This window comes from Chelmon rostratus, chromosome 9 (assembly GCF_017976325.1).
Source record: "Chelmon rostratus isolate fCheRos1 chromosome 9, fCheRos1.pri, whole genome shotgun sequence".
Classification (NCBI taxonomy): Eukaryota; Metazoa; Chordata; class Actinopteri; order Chaetodontiformes; family Chaetodontidae; genus Chelmon; species Chelmon rostratus.
Window position 1 is genome coordinate 20,284,731 of NC_055666.1, and position 20,294 is coordinate 20,305,024.

Genomic DNA, 20,294 nt, shown 5'->3' on the forward strand with positions numbered 1-20,294 from the left:
TGAAAGTGTGGAAAGAAAAGGCAAGATGGATTATTTCATTAGTATTTATTTTGATTTCTACAAAATTATACAATATATGTTCTGTCAGTTGTGATTTTCGTTGGGGATGTGAAATTCTGTGAACTGATTGGGTAAATTATTTAAATGATACAAGCTGGTTTTCCTTTGGACTCTGCGGTATTGTTTCAAAGTGGCGTGCTTGATCTACTTTAAATGCTTATGAAATATACACATACATTTTTAGTAGTTTAGTTAATGAGTTTGTTGTGCCTTTTTAAACCCATGCAGACTTAAAAAAAATATTAATTTATTCATATAATAACTCTTACAAATGGGAATATCAATTTGCATTTGATATTTATAGATTAAAATGGATGTTGTAGCTTCAGTGAGTGAGTGCCGATCAGCCAACTGTGATCTGAGTGTTTTCGGAGGATTTCTTGCAACAGAATTTTATTCTGTATAAGGTTACGACTGCAGTTTTACCTTCAGTTGAAATAATTTTGTCTCTTTTCTTTTGTCTCCTCCATGTTTGACAGACCTTCCGCCGCCAGCCACGAGGGAACGCCCTCCAGGGTGTAGGACGGTATTTGTCGGCGGTCTGCCTGAGAACGCCACTGAGCAGCTCATCATGGAGGTCTTTGGACAATGTGGGGATATTGCTGCTATCAGAAAGAGCAAGAAGAACTTCTGCCATATCCGATTTGTTGAGGAGTTCACTGTGGACAAGGCTCTCCTCCTCTCTGGTAAGTTACCTTCACTCTAAAACTAATATAAACTCTTGTTCCCAGTGGCTACTTAGTCTTCAGTGGTATGTGATTATGTCTCTTAATACATATATAAAGAACATCTTATGTCTGACAAGTGATCGATCACACAGATTGTTTATGTTTTTCTGCCAAAATCTTCACAGCTGTACATTGAAAACCCCAACAAACCCCCAGCCTTGTTCTAAGCTATGTGTTGGTTTGCATTGGGCTTAAAGGTCAGAGGATAACGTCTTTCTTTCTCACTCACCTTGACAATATTGAATCCAGAGAGACCGCTTGTATTGTCGGTCCACTGCTATCAGTGCACCCAGCCATCTCCCAGCACCCTGGCAATCCTTCACCTCAGGTGGCCGAAGAATGATGAGCTGTTAACCTTTACTCTGATGGAAATGAAAGGGCTGATATCTGTCACTCAGCACTACAATCCTCCAGCTTCACACGTTCACTCGGGACCATTTGACAGATGGATAAATAGATACGGGCATGGATGGATGGATAGATGGAAAATGTGCTGCACTCCGTACAGACTGTTTAGAGGTGAACAACGCTGAATATACCGTATGGTTGAAGGAACAAGAGAGTCACACAGGTCTGGAAGACAAAATTAATAGACTCCTGCTCTTATATCAGTCATGATCCTGTTCTTGTAACTATGCACATTCATCATCCGTGCATATCGTACTGTATATGAGCCTTTTTGTGGCTATTGAATATATACAGCTGCAGTTTTTTCTTCCTCTTTTGCTCAGTGTCACCTCATATATTTCGTGATGCTAATACATTTTGTTCTACAGGAGGCATGCAGTGTGCAAATGGAGCAAATGAACTGCAGTTGAACACGTAAACATCCGTCTGCACCTTTAATCACAAATGTGAAAGATTCTCTATTATCGGGTTTTAATGGAGATTAGTGAATAGATATCCAGTGGACGTAGAGCAGTGGTAGTGCAAAGATTACAGCATTGTGCTAAAATCAGCAGTCTGCAGTATGAATGTGTGGAACTGGATGATGCTGTAAGGTGTTAAACGGCAACCTGCTGTAGATACGTACCGTACAGGTTTTTATTTACTGGGTAATTTATTGTTTTGATTTCACCTGTCGTCGCCAACACTCAGATGCACTGTGCATGATCAGGCCGTATCGTGGATTATTACATTTTCCACAGTAAAAGCTTCCAGCACCAACTTTTTACTCAGGTGGAAACATTTTTTAGCTTGCAAAGACGCACCTTCACCCCAGTTTGCCTTCTCTAAACAGATTTCCAGAGCTTCTAAGATCTGCTATCAGATCTTAGCAAATGGACAATGTTGTTGGTTTCCTTTACTTCTACATGCAGCCAGAATCAGAATAGTGTGGTCTCTGTTATTCAGTAATTGACCTGAATTCTGTACCTCTGCTTCCATAAATAGTCGTCACTCTTACAGGGTCACCACTAGACAAATAAATTTGCTCACATTTCCTTCAGCCTGCTGCAGTTGAAGTCTCTCTGTTCGTCATGCGACACCAGCTTGTGACTTTTTTTTTTTATCTCCACCCCACAGCTTCTCCTGCACAGATGCCTTAAATCTCTCAATGTGAATAGCTGGCCGTATATTCCCTCTTCACAAAGCTCATTTAAAACACCAGCCACTGCAATAATACCCTATGCATTATTAAATGTGTGTGTGTGCGTATGTGTCTTTGTGTGATTTCATCTACCTCTTCCCTACAGTAAGAAAGGAGCTATAAGTCCATATATTAGCCAGATGTCAGACCTGTGTAGGTTTCTCATAAATACTACTTTCCGAACACAGTGGCCTCTTCTCCCAAAACACACACATGAACACACACAGATACACATTACAGTAGCCTCGGCACACCGAGGTCTCCTTTTATGAAATATTGAAGCAACTTGAGAGCCTTAAGCAGGGAGAGCAGACTCCAGAAACAACCCAAAACTCACGCTATTGTCTTTCTTCTTCTTGCTCGCACTGACATCCATCTTTATCTCCTTTTTCCCCCAATGAGAGTGTGTGCATTTGTATGCATTTGGAAGGCCGGCCATTTTTTTTTAACAGCAAACTGTACTGTAAACACCCCAACCTCTCACAGATCATTCAGACCAATCAATTAACATAACAAGTGTGATTGCACTTAACACCCACACACAGGCAGTGGAATGAGCTTTGAGTGTCAGGTGGGAGGCAGTGGGGTGATCCAGGGCTATCACTGTAATTAGTGTCTCACACTCTTGTACATACGGAGTAAAAAGCTCAAGTGACTTGCTCGGCTTTTGTCTGTCTAACTATTGGTGTATATACACCTGGCATGTGGCTGCAATAACATTACGCAGTGGGAGATCAAAGAGGATGCATAGATCAGGTTCTCCCATGAGGACGAGCTGATCAATTTAACCTTGTCAGACACTTGCGTATATATATTCATACGTGTGTGAATGCTCAATTTTGTATTCATATCTGTGTATATCTGCCTATTTGTTCTTGCTGCTCTGCCTGTGCTTGTCTCTGTCTATCTTCTGTACGTCTGAATCAGAGAAAGTGTTGATAGAAATTGATATTTCACCCTCTTGCCACTCTCATCCAATCAATGAAACATCTCTGCTACCTTCCACGTCCTCTGGTTTCTCTCTATCTCTCCAGTCCATCTTTTCTCCTCAGACCTCACCTTCCTTTTTTTTTCCTTCCTTAATTCGTCTCATCTCCTCTCAAACCTCTCCTTCCTCTCCCCAGGTTACCGTATTCGTTTGGGCTCCAGCACAGAGAAAAAAGACTCCGGCCGTCTCCACGTGGACTTCGCCCAGGCCAGAGACGACCTCTATGAGTGGGAGTGTCGGCAGCGCATGTTGGCCAGAGAAGAGAGGCACCGGCGTAAGCTGGAGGAGGATCGCCTGCGGCCGCCCTCCCCTCCTCCCATCGTCCACTACTCCGAGCACGAGTGTAGCGAGCTTGGAGACAGGATCAAAGGTTAGTTGGCAAACGTGAAGCATGCACACTGAGTATTTTGTATGGCTAACAGTTGTTTTCAGGCCTTACACCCAAACAGAACATATAAAAGCAGCAAATCTTTACATTTAAGGAGCTGGAAAGAGTATAAATTTGCCATTCTAATTAGCCATGCTAGCGGCATAGCTTTAGGGATGTGTCAGCCGGTCAGTTCACCACATCCTTGCAAAGCTAATGAAGATTCACATCAGCTGCTGCTTTCACTATACCTCCTATGTCGACACATAGGCTCTTGTTGCTTGATAATTGAATGACTTAGAAAATTAATGGATGATCAGAGTCGCTGCTCACTAATTGTCTGCTGATTGACTTTATATTGGATTTATAATGAGCCAGTCCTTTTGATTGCAATTTAAATACATGTTAAATACCAGTTGAAAATATCACCCGGTGCAGAACATTGAAATTTGGACTTCCATGCAGGGACCAAAATATGTTAAGGTTGATTGTAAATGTGTTTAGAGGCAGCTCGGACAATAATCTAAACATATTTCATCAAGCGGTCCTTTGTCTCAGCAGACCTGTTCTAATTTGAGTGTTTTATAATTCTGCTTGTTACTGAGAATTCAAAGTGAATGGATACTTGTGAATCATTTGTCTTGACTGCAAGGAGTTGTGCTAAAATTTGAGATATTTTAATGGTCTGTGTGGTGGAGTATAATTGTGATCGGTGTTCATACATGTAAGGGAGGGTGGGCTGAAGGGGCCTCTTGTTGAGTGTCTTGTTGAGCCTTGTGGATTCTTAATGCAATCAAACATCTGTGGCAGGAGATTCCTTGTTGATCCCCAGTGACACCTCTGTCCTTACCCTTCCTTCTTTACTGCGACATTAAAGCCAGGAAGGCACTCGTCCTAAAACAGCACAAGAGAGTCACTGAATCTGGAGTGCCTTTTTCTTTTTTGTTGAATAGCTGATTTATCTGCTAATTGACCACTTTACAACCATGATTCAGATCTGTGGAGAAAAGGGTCAATTTTTCTCCTGAACTTCACCCATTTTGTAGTGATTGGGCCAACTTTCATTTCATCATTCAGTTCACACTTTTCAGAATCTGTTTGAATAAAGAAATAAAAGCATGACAGAACAAAATTAACTGATGATTTCACAGGAAAATTATATTTTTTGCTAAATTGCACCACCATTTACCAAAATAGTTCACAGATTGACAGCAAGTGTCTTTGTCTCACAGCAGTTCACAGAGTTTCTCAGCGTTAGCTGTGTTTATGTAATGTCATACCTTTCAGCAAAATAATATTTTATCGTCTTGTGAAATTGTTATGTTGTGGACCGTTTTCTCCAACTTTAAAATGACTATCCCATCTGCTCCTTGTCAGATAGCTCTGATTTATGGATAAGAAGAAAAATGTGGAGAAACAAAGAGGCGAGAAGTTCTCTAATTGGCTATTTATTTCTCATAACCCAAGATAATGCATTCTTATATTTGAATTTGAGAATTTATGTTCAGGTAATGCCGCAGCTGAAGATCCATTAAATGAGAATCCCAATCTCTGTGGCCTCTGGCCATTGTCAGTGATCGAATACCACTAATATTGTTCCAGATTGTCTATTAATAATTCCACTGCAGGGGCCCACATATTATGAGACCTGAGTCTGCCTATAAACAAACAGGAACACCTCAGGGATTCATGAGATAACACCTTGATTCAATATCTATAACTGTGATAGATCATCATTCATGCAAGCCGTCTGATGGACCCCACTGTGTGCTTGTGTGTGGTTGAGAGCGACACAGAGAAATTGAGAGCATCTGCAGAACCCGGCTTAAGTAAATATAAACCTCCCCAGCTGCTCAATCTGTAAAGACGTTAAGTAATGTTTATGTGTGCACATGATGCAAGTGTGTGTGTGTGTGTGTGTGTGTGTGTGTGTGTGTGTGTGTGTGTGTGTGTGTGTGTGTGTGTGTGTGTGTGTGTGTGTGTGGTGGAGGTCTGAGGCTGTGTGCTGTGTGCTGACGTCTATGTGTGGGAGCGTATTCTCTCCTCTGCTCCTCTGACTTGTAAGCAGCACAGCGAGGCAGAGGAGGACAGGACAACCACGACGGAATAACAACAATAGAAATCAATAAAGTCTCTTGACATCATCTGATTATTCACCAGACATAGCAGGAGTACTGCTAAACAACTTGCACTTTGTACACAGCAGCTACGTAACGCGGTGCTCACCTTTTCTGCAGACATTTGGCCAAGGTTGATTACCAAAGATATTTATAGGAAAGATGGGAGGACTGATTTTACCCGAAAGTGTTCATCTTATTTAACCTCCTGCTCTTTTTATGCTCAGCGTATAGACATGATCATTTTCTCCTCAATCACGTGTTTAATCTGTTCTGTTCTGTTCCTCCCAAGATGAAAGTAAGTTCTTGAAGTTATTTTCATCTCATCATCGACATGTCCTCATTCTTTCTTCTGAGACTCTGCGTGCGACCTGCAAACAACCCACCGTACATTAGCTTGTACAAACATTAAAATATGGCTCAGCATTAATTAAATGTAATTTCAGCTTTATACTGTATAAGTACAGAGCTTGCTTTGAGCTGGAAGGGATGAGTTTTGCTACTTTCCTTGTTTGGTGTTGTGCATCCATTGTGAAATGTTTCTCATTGGGGTTGTTGTTGAACTTGTTGGCTCCTGCAAGTCCCCGATCATCAAATGGTTCCAGAGTAAATTTGCAGAGGCAGCCTTTCCTGCTCATAGTGACCCTAACTCTTTCCTTATGTCCCTTTTTGGCTGGACAGGACTTCAGCGTTGGCAGAGGCTGTTTTGTTATTGTACCTCTGTGGTATCGATTTTGGTCACATTTCTTTCTCTCCTTACGTCCTGTCTTGGTAAAATAACTGATAGTTTGTAAAGACGGCACTTTTTATAACTTTTCTCATGTAGACTCCTTTCTCCTGCACACTACCTCCCCCCAGATGGCAGTAAATATACCGATTTACTTCGTTTTATCTTCATATGCTCATATTAACACCTCCCTCCACCTTCTTCCCCAGATGACAATAAGTTTCCTGAATCAGTGCGTGTGCTCTTGACCTGGCTGGAACGAGGAGAAGTCAACCGCAGGAACGCCAACAACTTCTACTCCATGATCCAGTCCTCCAACGGCCACATCCGCCGGCTCATGAGCGAAAAGAGTCAGCATGAGAAGGAGATGGAAGAGGCCAAAGACAAGTTCAAGACGGCGATGGCCGCCATACTGGCTCAGTGTGAGTCCTTTCTGCTCAGTCACACAGTGCGTGTATATGTCGTTTCAGGGTGGTGCTAGCCAGGTCAGTAGCTTAACGTGGGTTTATCGTACAATTCACTTACCTTACTGGTGTCACATATACTTTGTAGGACATACATTATATGTTTTTGAAGGAGATTTTTAATTGCAGCCTGCATTTTTGAATATAACGCAGCAAACACATTTACATTCCCCTTTGCCACTCCCACACACACATTTTCCAGCTAACAGTTCATATAAGATCACCAAGACTGACATTACAAACTCTACACAATTCAAATGAGTGAAGGTTCTTTGCAAAGAGCATCATTTTAAGTTTCCTCTTTAAATGAAACAGCTTTCAAAACAAGGTTACAAAGTGCTTTACAGAGCAAAATAAATATCCAGTACTGTTAAATTACATGAAAAGAACTGTACATATTTTTTAGAAGATAGATACTGAATGTATAAGACTACATAAAAGAGGGAGAAATATAATGATGTCCTCACATTGCCTTTGAATGAAAGGGATTTTTAAGTAGTGATTTTAAAGCCCCTCTTACTCATATTTGTATTAGAATCAATCAAAAAATCCCAGGTATCCGCTGAAGGAGAATAGGTACAAAGTGATCACAACATTTTAGATTTAGTTGACAGCTCTATTTAATAATCAACTGGAGACCAGTTGTCTGCCTGAGTCATGAGAGGAGACGGCTGGAGTAGTCAAGAGGTGATTAAAAACAATGGCAAATACTTTTATTTTAATGTCATCAACACCTATGTGTCTCAACAGGAGACGTAATTATTGTACAGCTGTTGCACCACAACATGAAAAAAACAGATCAAAATAAAAAAAAAAAAAACACTCTGAAATTACTGGGGACATGCTTAATATTAATGAACAAGCCTTTGAAATTAGAACAGACTGAACCATTTGGGGACAAAATAAAAGGATCTTTGATTTGAGCTTGTGCACCTGTTATGTTTCACTCCATAGTTCATGCTTACATTAAAGGGGAAACTCAGGACAAGTGTCATTGAGGCTTTGATCGCTGTAGATGCCACACAGTACACATTTGATGTCTGTTAAACCTACTGTCTGGGTTGCTGTGATGTTAAGTGTCACAAAAATACAGTTTATCCAAAGTGGAAACGTGAATTTCACTGTATCTCCAATTTAACTGAAGAAATATTTCACTCATGATGAAGGCTTGACCAAAATCTTACATGTCCTGAGTTGGCAACTCACGGGAAGGGAATATTACCAGAGACTCTCCAGGTTAAGGAGCCTATTGGTTCTTGAATGCATGCACTCAGTAAACAATTTATCCTATGTCACAGCCCCTGGAGAATAGCGCCCCTTCCCACAGAGTTTACCATTCAGTTAGTGCTATACTTGGGTAACAGGTGCAATCGACCACGCTACGCTGCAGTAATTCCCATGACACTCTGCAGTCTGCCGTTTCATCACAGGTCACCACTTCATACACGGCATATCAAATGCTCAAATACCCAGTGAGAAATACCATGACATAAATACGCTCTAACCCACACATTTTCACACATACACTTCCCAGCACACACAAGGGCTTTCCCCCTCTCATGCATGCACGCACACACAGAGACAGCAAGCAATACTTGACATTAATGAGAAATTCCAGGAGAAACTAAACCTGTCAAGGCTTACAAAAATAAACCTGATGCAGATTCTGTCCTTGTGATATGGGGTGGATTATATTTTGAATTGAAACATTTTAGTTCAAGCATATAAGAATAAGTGGACTGCGGTGATTTACCATAGCAAAGGTGCTTGCTGTTTATGACCATAACACACAGAAATAAGATGTAGTAATTCATTTGCAGTGAATTCCTTAATTACTGAGTCCGGTTCTAGACGGCTGAATCACTGCCCACATGTTAGCTATAGTCAGCAATTCATTCAGATCTGGGGTTGTGCCCGCTGACAGCTGTTTCCCTCATTGGGCAGCACTAAGAATGGGTCGGTCATTTTCCTGCATAGCGTGTTGGCTATTTAGCTACCGTGTACAATTGCGATGGAAATCTGGCAACAAGTGTAGATAGCTGATTGAGCTGTAGCTTTACAAGTTACTGTTAGTCCTAAAGGGATTAACAATGATTGCTTTACATGCTGGATTCTTGTAGTAGATATGATATTAAACTGTAACTACAGTAAACAGCATTTACTCAATCAATCATTTATTCATTATTCAATAATTTATTTACTAGACTTTGTGTAACAATATAAAGTAAATGACAAATTCTGTTTTGATGCTGAACCCAGTCAATGTCAAGTCAAAGACTTAGTATTAACATCTTAACCACAGCTAAATTGCAGCATAGTAATAACATAGGAACATAGGAAAGTGTAAACGTAAAGGCAGAGGTATGAGCAAAAAATACTTTGTGGCGTTAAAATTAAAGTGAATCACACTAAATTTATTGTTGTCTCTTGACATGTTAAAATGAACTGAAATTCTGTTTTTGTTATTCTAACACTTCATCATCCGCACAATCAGCCCCTACAAGTTATTTATTATTTTTCAAGTGTTTATTTTAGTTACATTCTGTGGAGTGAATGATTTCATTTTCAAGAGAAATCATACGAGTCTTCTCTGCCTATAAGAAAACACAGGGGCTCGGGTTGCTAAGGCAATAAAGTGTAAGGGAGGCTGATTTTACTTGACAAAGAATGTACAAAGCACTGATTATAAAAGATATATCACAACGTAGTGTTTTGCACAAATACTGTACGACTAAATCTTTGGGGGGTGTAAGGTAAGTTCTGCTGCCTTTAATCTCCTGCCTACATTCAGGTTGCTTATCTTAATTCCACTGCCTTTCTGTACTACAGCTACCCTCAACACTGTGTTCTCCCTTTTCTGTTTTATCTGATACATTACAACGTATACAACATGAATGACATGAAAAAGGCACAGGGAACTATGAATAGCCGGTTGAACAGCAGAAAACAACAATAGTGAGGACCTGTCACCTGAGATCAGGCCATCACTGTGCTGCTCTGTTTGATGCATATTTATAAGCTTGCTTGTATTGATATCTATGTATGTTGTATTGGTTTCAAAAGGGCAGATTGAAGGGGGTTACCGCCTCCCAGGACTTTCTCTTTCTTTGCTTCACTCACGTTGTACGTCTCTATTTTCCTCTGTCAGTCACCCTCGCTCTCTTTCTTTCAGTATTGCTCTCTCATTAAAGGCCATCCACATCCAACACAATAATCCATACAAACATTTATTTCTATTCATGAGTTTGTCTTTTGCTCACCGTAGTTCCACCCATGCAAATGTCAACACTGAGATTGGTCTCCCATGAGGCAGTTTTACACACCACACCTGTGAACAAAAGACATCCATATTTACCAGGTTCTGCTTTTGTCAGAGCTCCTGACTGCCATCCAAGGACACATTATTATAGCCATTCACACTTGTCTCCTTCAGTAAAATTACCTTTATTTAAAAGCTCTGGACATTGTCCCTGTTTTGATTTTTAGGGGTCCAAGCAGTGAAGCTACTGGAACCCTATTGTATCTCTTACAGGACCCCAGCCTGCAACCATTCAGTCACATTTTGGGACCATTTTGGAGACTGTGCTATTCAGTCTTATAACTAAGAACACCTGTGCGACTCGCAAATATGCAGGTTGGTGCTGCACAATGCATTTGTTACTTGTGAGGTCGGGTCCACCCCCCTCTCCCCCAGGGAGTGAAGAGGGAGTGAGACGGCGCCTGGACGAGGGCGAGAGAGGTGACCCATGACCAGATTAGTTTATAAAATGCAGTTTAGTGAGAATCAAGCCATTTCTCTGAGACATACTGTATATAACATGGACCTCCTGATGTGCATTCAACCAGCGTTCATATGAGTCACTTTGTTTTGTCTGTAGAGAATCCAGTCTGCTGCTGTGTAGTTCATACACTTCACTGATAAACTAGAGAATTGTAACACTGGGCTTAGAAAGTTTATGTATCAGGTCTACACTTCTGTTCATACTTGCACTCGCCTACTTGTACAATCGCTCTCACTTGTCCACAATAGCCCTCCCTCCCTCCCATAGGGGAGTGCAGTCCTTTTAAACATGAATAATTAATAGTATGCAAAAACTCCATATTCTTTTTTAAAAGCAAGAGCTATAACCAAATCACACATCCTACTGCGTCACTGTACAACAGCAGTCATAGCTGTTACCTTATGGGTCTGTCTGACCCTGATGTCTGTTGCTTGGATTCAGTGGGACACTTGAAGAACCTCCTCTGAAACACCTCAATGTGTTTGTGTATGATAGTCAGCATCACAAGATATCTAATAACGGACTAGCACATGTGATAATAACCAGGGGAAAAAGAAAGGAGAAGAAAATCATCTTAACCAGCACAAACATGTATGTACTACACATCTACAATAGCCAGTAAGAAAAGAAAACACTGTAGTTTAAACACCATTTCAACAGTTTAAACTGCTGCAGCCCCCCTTTAAATTGTCATGGGAAATGACTTTCACTTAAAGCACTGCTTCAATTTGTGACTTTCCCTTTATAATAAAACAGCACAAAGTTATTTGTGTAAATTGCTTATTTATTCCCAAAGCATTTATCAGTAATACAGTTAAAAAACTATGAATGTGTTGCTTTGCTCCTAAATTTGGTGCTGATGCTCCTCAAATTTTCAGTAGGGATCATCAGTACTGCAAATGGAAAAGGTTGGTCCGGATCTGGGTCTTTGAATCATTCTTCTTCCTCTTTTTCTTCATCTTCTTGTGCCTGAAAGTATCTGGGTGCCAGAAACCGGCGCTGTAACAACAAACTTCATTTTTTTTTTTTTTTTTTTGGCCTGTAACTTTTGAGCCGTGAGTCTCAGAAACGAAATTCCAGTTTTCCTTGATTCAGTGGGTCCAGACAAATCTTTCAATATAAGTCACGCTCATTTGAGCAGAGAAAGATTTTCCACCATTTTCAGTTGTGTTCAAACCATTTTTTTTGCGCCACCACTCACAGAAATTTTGAGTCTCTCTGGTAAGACCCCTCTCTATCTTTCTCTTTCTGTTTTTAACTGTTAGCCACCTCTGCCACAACTGCCTTTATCTCACAAACACTAACAAATTTAGTGGACATGTGTTGGTATGATGCCTGAGTGACCTTGACAAATTTGGTGCCATTTGGCCAGTGGGGAGCATCGTAAATTTAAATAGCCTTCATGCTCCTGTTTGGACTCGTGCATAAAAAAAACGCTTGCGGCTCAGAAGATTTTCAAGCTCTCTTCTCTATGCACTGCATTTTTTCAATATACTGAATGCCATAGCAACAAAACATGCCCCCTGTAAAATAACTGGCCGCCATCAGCTTCTAGGTTTTACAGGATTTTCTTGTGTTTGTGTTTTTAACAGTAGTAGCAGTAGAACACTTATGTTGCATTGAAGGAAAAACATAGCTTAAGACAGATACACTTTGGTCCCGGTGATTGGATAGAGGGGATTTTTAGTTAGAGTAAATGTCTCATTGATTGAGGAATTTATCTCAGCCATTTCCACCATTGTTCATTGGACATGCATGCACAGGGTCTTGCTCATGGCTCGTGCTCTGCTCTGTCTGCCTCGTGCCAGATCTGCTTCTACCCAACCAGTTATCGTTTACACCTCTTAAGTGTAAAATACAGTTGTGAATGTATATAGATACCTGTATATAATGATGATCATCATGAAATCAGTATCCAGTGATGCATTTAATGGCTGCAAGGAATGCCACAGTTTTCCCTCTGCTAACATACACTCTACACCAGGCATGTCCAAACTATTCCATAAAGGGCCGTGTGGCTGCAGGTTTTCGTTCCAACCAAGGAGGAGCACACCAGCTTAATTAGCTGAGCTCAGTCTTCAGCTGATAACTCAGTGATCCCTTGATGTTGATTGGCTGGCCTGGTGTGCTCCTCCTTGGTTGGAACGAAAACCTGCAGCCACACGGCCCTTTATGGAATAGTTTGGACATGCCTGCTCTACACACACACTGGGGGAACTATGTTCGATTCGTACATTTATACTATATGTAGGTCTGAGTTGCGGAGGCACACTTTGTGCAGCTGTTGCACATCTTCCTTCTAATGCAACTGGATGTTATGGACCACCTTCATCATATAAACAATTTTGGGTGGTTGGTTAAGTTGTATATCCACCATTACTCAATTAGCTGACAACATGTTGTGCCCCCAAATCACGACATGCGAACGTTAACCATTAGAGGAGCTCTATGTATTGGCTGCTCCAGGCCTGCCACTGCTTCTAAGGCGTTCCCCCATTTGATGAAGTGCTGACTGCTCATTTCACACCAGGTTCTGCTAACTGGTCAGGGAATACGAGACCTAATGGCTGTGTCCCTGTTAGCAGGGAAAATGAAAAACCGGACCAGGAGAGTTGCTCCTACCACGGGCTTTGTCGCGGCCCTAACCACAGCTCGTTTCTGACATGTCTTGCTAGGCTTGACTGCCTTCCATCAAAAACACAGGGGACATCTCTTGGGTGCTTCCCTCTCACCAGAGGGATTGTTTCACCGCTCAGTGCTTCCAAAGAGGAGGAGGAAAAAGCACAGTTAAAAGCATCCTCCTCTGTTGTGTGAGTTTTCCACCCATCCTTTGGCCATGTAAGAGAGGGTGCTCTGTGTTGGGTTTGGCCGGTATGCCACCTTCTGGCTGCAGCCAAGGCCGAGGCGTATCTCACCAGTGGAGTTTGGCATTAGTACTGTATAGATCGACTGGGAGTCTGCGGTTTGCCAGTGTTTAGGCCACTTAAAGTTTTTAAATGAAATGATGTTAATGGTTGTCTCCTCCAGTTGACAGAATGTTTTCGAGCCTCTTACAAGTAGCCAAGAGTCTCTCTAAAGTAGCTTTATCAATTGTGATTGAATGGAAATGGACCATTTTCCACAGCAAATCCTTCATGTGTGCTCTGACCATACTTGCTAATTAATTTGCTGTGGATTAGTTCCAGGCTTTGTACACAGTGATATTTTGAATTCTACTCACCAGTTTAGTATCCATCCTTTAAATATCATTGGATTAATTAAATTAAAGTATTTTAAATCTGTTCTAAATTGAGTCAAATATTGGTTTATGTTCCTTCTACTAGCTTAACAACCTCCTCCTCCTGCTATAAAAATCTGTAAAACAAATAATACTGTAAAAAAAAAACACTAAAAGTAAAGAATAATATAAATAGCATGAATAGTATTTATGCCAATGATTTACTCTCTTATTTCCAATTTAATTTTAAAGGTTTAAATCTGTTATTGCACCCCACAGTGGTGCAGAGTGAGCAAAAATCCTGTGTCAAGACAATAACAATTGAAAGGATACATATTTACATCTACCATAAAGCTGGAGCACCGTTTACCTCATGCGTATGCATTAAGGCTCTCATTGATATTTTGAATTATGTTTATCCCTTTAAACACACACAAGATCAATGCTAAATGGCACAAACCTCTTTTGGAGTTACACCACTACAGTACATCTGTGCAGGGTGCAAGTAACAATGTGGAGGACAGAGTGTTTGCAGAGACAATGCAGTAGATTGCAAGTACTTAAGCAATGGCACTGGCAGAGTCACAGCCTCCCTCTGTTCCATTCCCTGTTGACCAATGAAACTGAAGTAATCTTGGAATAAATGTTTTATTAATACCAACACCTAATACACACGCACACACACATACATATATGTACATACATTTTTCAAAGGCGAAAGCGTCCACTAGAAAAGACTAAACACACCCATAACATAAACGCAAGCCCCTTGAAGGGAAATTGCATTATCAATACACCGTAATCCAGCTCGGAGCTGATGCAGTCTTAACCCTGAACATATCGATAGTAGATAAGATGCAGCACGTGATAGTGGCAAGATGCATGCAGTTCTGCAGCAGGCTTGTTGTTATAATGTTATTGCATTAAGTGATGGAGGGAATCTATTCAGGTGAATTGCTGAGTTCACCGTCCTCTACGCTGTAGTCTAACAAGATAGCCTCCAAGGTAACATGATGAAGAAGAACAGAGAAGGGAGGAAGTAAGCCAGTCAGCAAAAACCACTAAAGAGGTTTTGTTGGCATCTCATGAATGCGTATGTATGATTCTAAATGAATGCTTAGTGGCCTGGACAGCCATTGCAAAAGTCTGTGTTGTCATTTGCTACAGGTGAGTAGTGAGCTGCAGAATATCTACAAAGAGAAAGCATATTTTTTCAGCTCTTTTTGCTTTGTTGGTTGGGAAAGAAACTGACTTTATATATGTAGATATTTATTTTAATTTTCTTTGGTCTACCTTGATGCAATCATGTAGATTTTATCAGACATTCAGGCATCAGACATGAAAAACTTTGCAAAGCTTTAAATATGTATATTTTTGTCTCAAATGTCTACTCTCATGTGTTATGATTTGTCTGTCTGATCTGACGGTCTCTCTCTGTCTCTCCTTGAGGGCATGTTAAGATTAACCAGATTTGACAGAAGTGCATTTGATCAAATAATTTGTTGCCTTTGTGTCTGACAAACAACACCAGCAGAAAACTGTGATGTAATTTACCTTTTGGTTGGTAAACAGTATGTCTTATATCTCAAATGTCTCTCAAAAATAGAAGCAGATTTCCTATAAATCCTGTTGCTTTGTGTCACACACAGGATATTGCTTCTTTGGGTAAAGTTTTCTCCTTTGCTGCAGGGAAGACAATAAAAAAAAAATATTTTTTTTCATCTGTCTTTGAGTCAACCTCCCATCTGCTGGTTCCAAAACTCTGCAAGCTTTAATGCAATGTACACTGTCAGAACAACATCCTTTTTCCAATTTTATGCCATAAAAAACGTTGTCTTCACGCCACAGACCTGCAAATTTAGACTGATGCAATATAAAGTGCTGTTTAGTGGCTGGTAGATGTTGGTAATCTATTCATTGATGGTCTCATCAAGTTACAGCACACATTATTCAGAAATGAACATGGAAATAATTTGATAATGCTTCCCTTTGTATATAATACAATAAATGCCAGAATGTGGTTTATTATCTGAAGTATTCTCTTCCAATAAAACAAGTTCAGTTTCATTTTAGGTGGACAACAGCCAGTTTTAGCTCCTACCTTTTTTTCGAATGGGCCCTACTATTCGAACCAGTTTCATTATAAAACAACCTTTTCTGTGTTTTCATGGCTTAGCTAGTCAGTGCTTTGTGAAATCTGTTGTCCAGAGCATTAATTATTTGTGTGTGCAGGCTAATAGGTGAAGAGAATTGCAGATCTTGATGTTCTAGAGCAAAGAACCACCACACAGTGAAACATGTTTGATTCCCCCCTCCCTGCATTAATATCCCACCCCTCCATAAATTGCATAGCGTCATTAAACCAAAGAATCCCACACACGGTTCCTTCACAGGCAAGAGTTTTTGATCCTACGCACCTGTCAAGACAATTTCTTCTCGTGGGAATTTTGCTGTAGTAATATCAAAGCACATGGACCAAAACTGAAATGAAAATCGGACAATAAGATTGAATCAGTGTATGATGTCTTTTTGTGATAGTGTCAAATAACTGTAAAGATTGTTTAAATATATATGTATATACAGTATGTGTGAATAATACAAAACATGTCTCTACTTACTGTAGACACACTGCTGGTTTTCCCTATCTGACGTCATTGTTTCACTTCCCTCTTTCCTTCTCTTTCTTTGTTCTTCTCTACATCTACACATTTCTTCCTCACTACAGTTGAACAGATTGCGTCTGTATTCCATGCTGCCTCCAAACAAAAGGCGTGGGACCACTTCTCCAAAGCTCAGCGGAAGAACCTGGACGCGTGGCAGAAGCAGGTGGAGGTTGGTATTTTAATAGTCCTGGAAGATTACTTTTTTTTAGCACAGTATCTAAGTATACATACGTAGCAGTATGTCGTTTTAGGAAGAAGTGATTTTATCAATACTCTTTCTATATGTTCTTTTTTAACTTAACTTTTCACAGTTAAGGTTGTAAAATTGCCCTGAGGAACTCCAAATGGAGGAGGTTCAGTCTACTCGGAGCTCTATTTCTTATTGCAACCCAGAAATTAATGCAATAAGTTAAAAATGCTTAGTTTTCACTAGTAAATTCTGTAGCAAAAATAAAAAAAAGATCTATAATTTTATTTCCTAAGATCTACTTTTAAAAAAGGTGAATTGGTATTGGAGTGTAAGCATTATGTGTATGTTAAAGTGTCATTGTTTTTCTGACTGTTTTTCTGATATAAACTAGCTTGAAGCTGAAAGAAATAAGAGCTTGAAACAAAAGATGCGAAATACATGAAGGGATTTTAGGACAATGGAAGATAGCTAAGCAGAAATAAACATTCACATTTTAATAATATGATGATATAAATGTTTAATAAATCAAAATAAAAAAATGAAAGAAAATACCAAACTGAAATTCTTCGCTGAGTTGGTCCGTACCTGTTTAGCTGTTCCACTGTGTGTCACCATTATTCCAGTAACCCCCTTTACACCCAGTACTAACATGCCGTCTGTAGCCAGGTATCTCATATGGGTAGAGAGATGTGCATGTTAATGGAAGGTGTAAATGAAATGCACAAATTCCAAATGCCATCACATCGCTGGCAGAATCAAGAATGTTTATTAATAACGCGTATGATCAGAAGCCATTATCCAAATGGCATATCCGGATCCAGATCACAGGTTAATACCAGGTGTAAATGGGTTCTCAAAGTCTTGAGCTCCTGGATGAGGTTTTGGTCTCTGAAAGCTTCATTTAGCAGGTAACTTATAGGTTGTTTTGATGCCACTCTGCTGCTCTGAACTGTCTCATCAGTCTCTGCTGTCATATATGGACAGACAGGAAAATGACTGCATTTTTGCATGTTTTGTTTGGGTGGGAAATTGAGGTTATCCATCTCGTTTTTTTTTTTTTTCATGTAGCGACAGGGCTTTGCTTTTTCATTATTATTTACTGTCAGAAAAATGCTGCGTTAATTATGGTGAAGATTTCTGTTGAACGGAGTTTATGTCGCGTTAATAAGGAGTGCAGATATGATTGGTGGAGTTTTGATCTGCTGAGAGTCACTTAATGCCTGAGTGAGAGATTTTACACAGACACACACGCACTGGCATAAATGCTGCGTATAATGTGGTGTATCCACGCACAGAAAAAACACACATCATTGCCGATCAAGCTTTGTCACAGCGTGTTGCTGAAACATTGTCTTTGTTGAATGTCAATGAGGGCCCGTTCTTTGTGAATATTCATGTACAGTATCAAAAGAGAATGGCGTTCATTCTGCTTCATCCCCTGCAGAACTATGAAAATGCTAATAACTTTCCAGAAATAGCTCTATGACATTAGCAAGCATTCAGAACCACTGCTGGGAGCTGTCCATATTACGGTGTTGATACATTAATCACACTTTACACTTTGGACCACGAATATTGATTTGCTGTTAGGTGGAGCACCACGCCTTTACACGCTGTTGTTAACTCCCCGGTGTAATGACAGTAGCCTTTGCGTCAGAGTTTGTAGTGCACAAGGTGAGTGTTTGTTCACATCCCAAAGTTTGTTAGTGTAAATCAGCTCCTGAATTATTCTTGATGCCTCAGTCAGGCTGGGTCTTGTTTTCATCACTGTATCTGTAATAAGACAAACTGCCTCACCATCTGTACACCAGACAGACTGCAGCACAAGTACGGGCATCACTCTGTTGCAACATCATGGGTGATTTATATTTGATGTTAGTTGTCCAAATGAAGCAAATCTCATTCTAATAAATCATCCTTTCATATTTCTGTTTCTTTTTCCCCTTTCTCTTTTATCTTAAAGTCCCAGAGACGGCTGTTTTTACTCTCCCTGTTAAACATCCATGCTTTGTTACATTCAGGGGAAGATGCAAATTAGTCCTGTAAACACACTACAGGTTTTTCAGGCACATTTGTGATGCTCAATAAAACTTTCCAAACTGCTTATTCTGAATTTGATGCAGCAACACGGTTCAAACAAGTTTACCTTTTTAGAACATTCCACAAGTAAACAGGTTCATTGGTAACAGGTGATAGTATCATGATTGGGTATGAAAGGCACAGCATCCCAACTTTTTTGGAATCAGGTCTTTTGAGAAGCCCCAGACAAACAGTGTCGTCCTGCTGATAGAAATGCAGCAACAGACAAAAATATTATTTTCTAGCCGAATATTTGCACTTGTTTTAAGTGTTACACACAGTTTTTCAAAGGGCTGATGTCATTTTGAACACAACATTTGTAAGTCTTGTGAAAGGATTGATATACTGAAACCCATGAAAAAACAGTCTGGCTCTTATAGCAGTGTACAGGCTTGTGCTGCACAGGAAATCACCGGCACTGGCAAAATGTCACGTCCCTTCTTGCTCTCGCTATGGTGGAACCTGTTATGTCTCTTCAGGGACACCAGTTTTTCCTCCCCTTTGACATGTCACAGGAAATTGAAGTGGACAAATTGAAAAGTGGATGGCTGAGGAAAACAAATGTGGAAATGTAACCATTGCAGTTATTGCATGCTGTGCATTTTGTGTTTTTATTCTGCCCTTGAGCGAGCCTGGTTGGAATTGTAATGTTTGTTCAGTCGTCGTGAGTCACATATACTATGATAAACAGACACTAGAAAGGTTGTTTTTTTTGCAATGCTTTATTCACGGCTACTTTGAAACATTCTAGGATGGCATGTGAGGGGGTTCTCGTTGTTAAGAGCAAGACGTTAGATTCATGAAGGATTACGGTGCTCTTTGATCTTTACTTCTTTAACATGCTCACTAGCCTGTTTTAATCCTGCTGTCTTTTATCTGTTATATACTTTCACGCTGCATTAACCAGAATAGAAAGGCCTCGCACCCTCCAATGTTATAATAGAACAGATGCGTGCTCATTGTGTGTGTGTGCTTACCAGGAACTCATACTAAGGTGGGAGGTTGACGGGGCAATACGATCCCTCTGCAGGTCAAACCGTGTCAGGCGAACAGTATCCAGATGGAAGGTCGAAGTATTTTCACATCATTTGAAATTATTTTATCATGATGAACCAGGCAAACACACATATTTTTCACTCCTTCGATGAGAGCTTGACACGTCACCCTCTTCCCACCTCTGACAAATGTATCAGAAGTGTGTAAGCATGTCAGGTGGTGTCATTCGCTCCACGCCGTCCAGATGTGTGTGTTTATTTAAAGACTGCGTTTCCGCATGGCTCCTGTTAACCCACGGTGTGGTGGTGTGATGTTGTTTCATGAGCAG

The 20,294-nt window shown here is 40.3% G+C and overlaps 1 protein-coding gene across 1 annotated transcript in view; it reads left to right on the top strand.

The window, feature by feature from the left end:
- LOC121611343 (ecto-NOX disulfide-thiol exchanger 2-like) overlaps positions 1-20,294 on the top strand; it is a 121,680-nt gene that overhangs the window by 78,791 nt on the left and 22,595 nt on the right. Inside the window, exons 5-8 of the mRNA XM_041943870.1 lie at positions 540-746; positions 3,501-3,734; positions 6,785-6,997; positions 16,764-16,870. Of these exons, the coding sequence (XP_041799804.1) occupies positions 540-746; positions 3,501-3,734; positions 6,785-6,997; positions 16,764-16,870 (761 nt within the window). The remainder of the gene's footprint in view (positions 1-539; positions 747-3,500; positions 3,735-6,784; positions 6,998-16,763; positions 16,871-20,294) is intronic.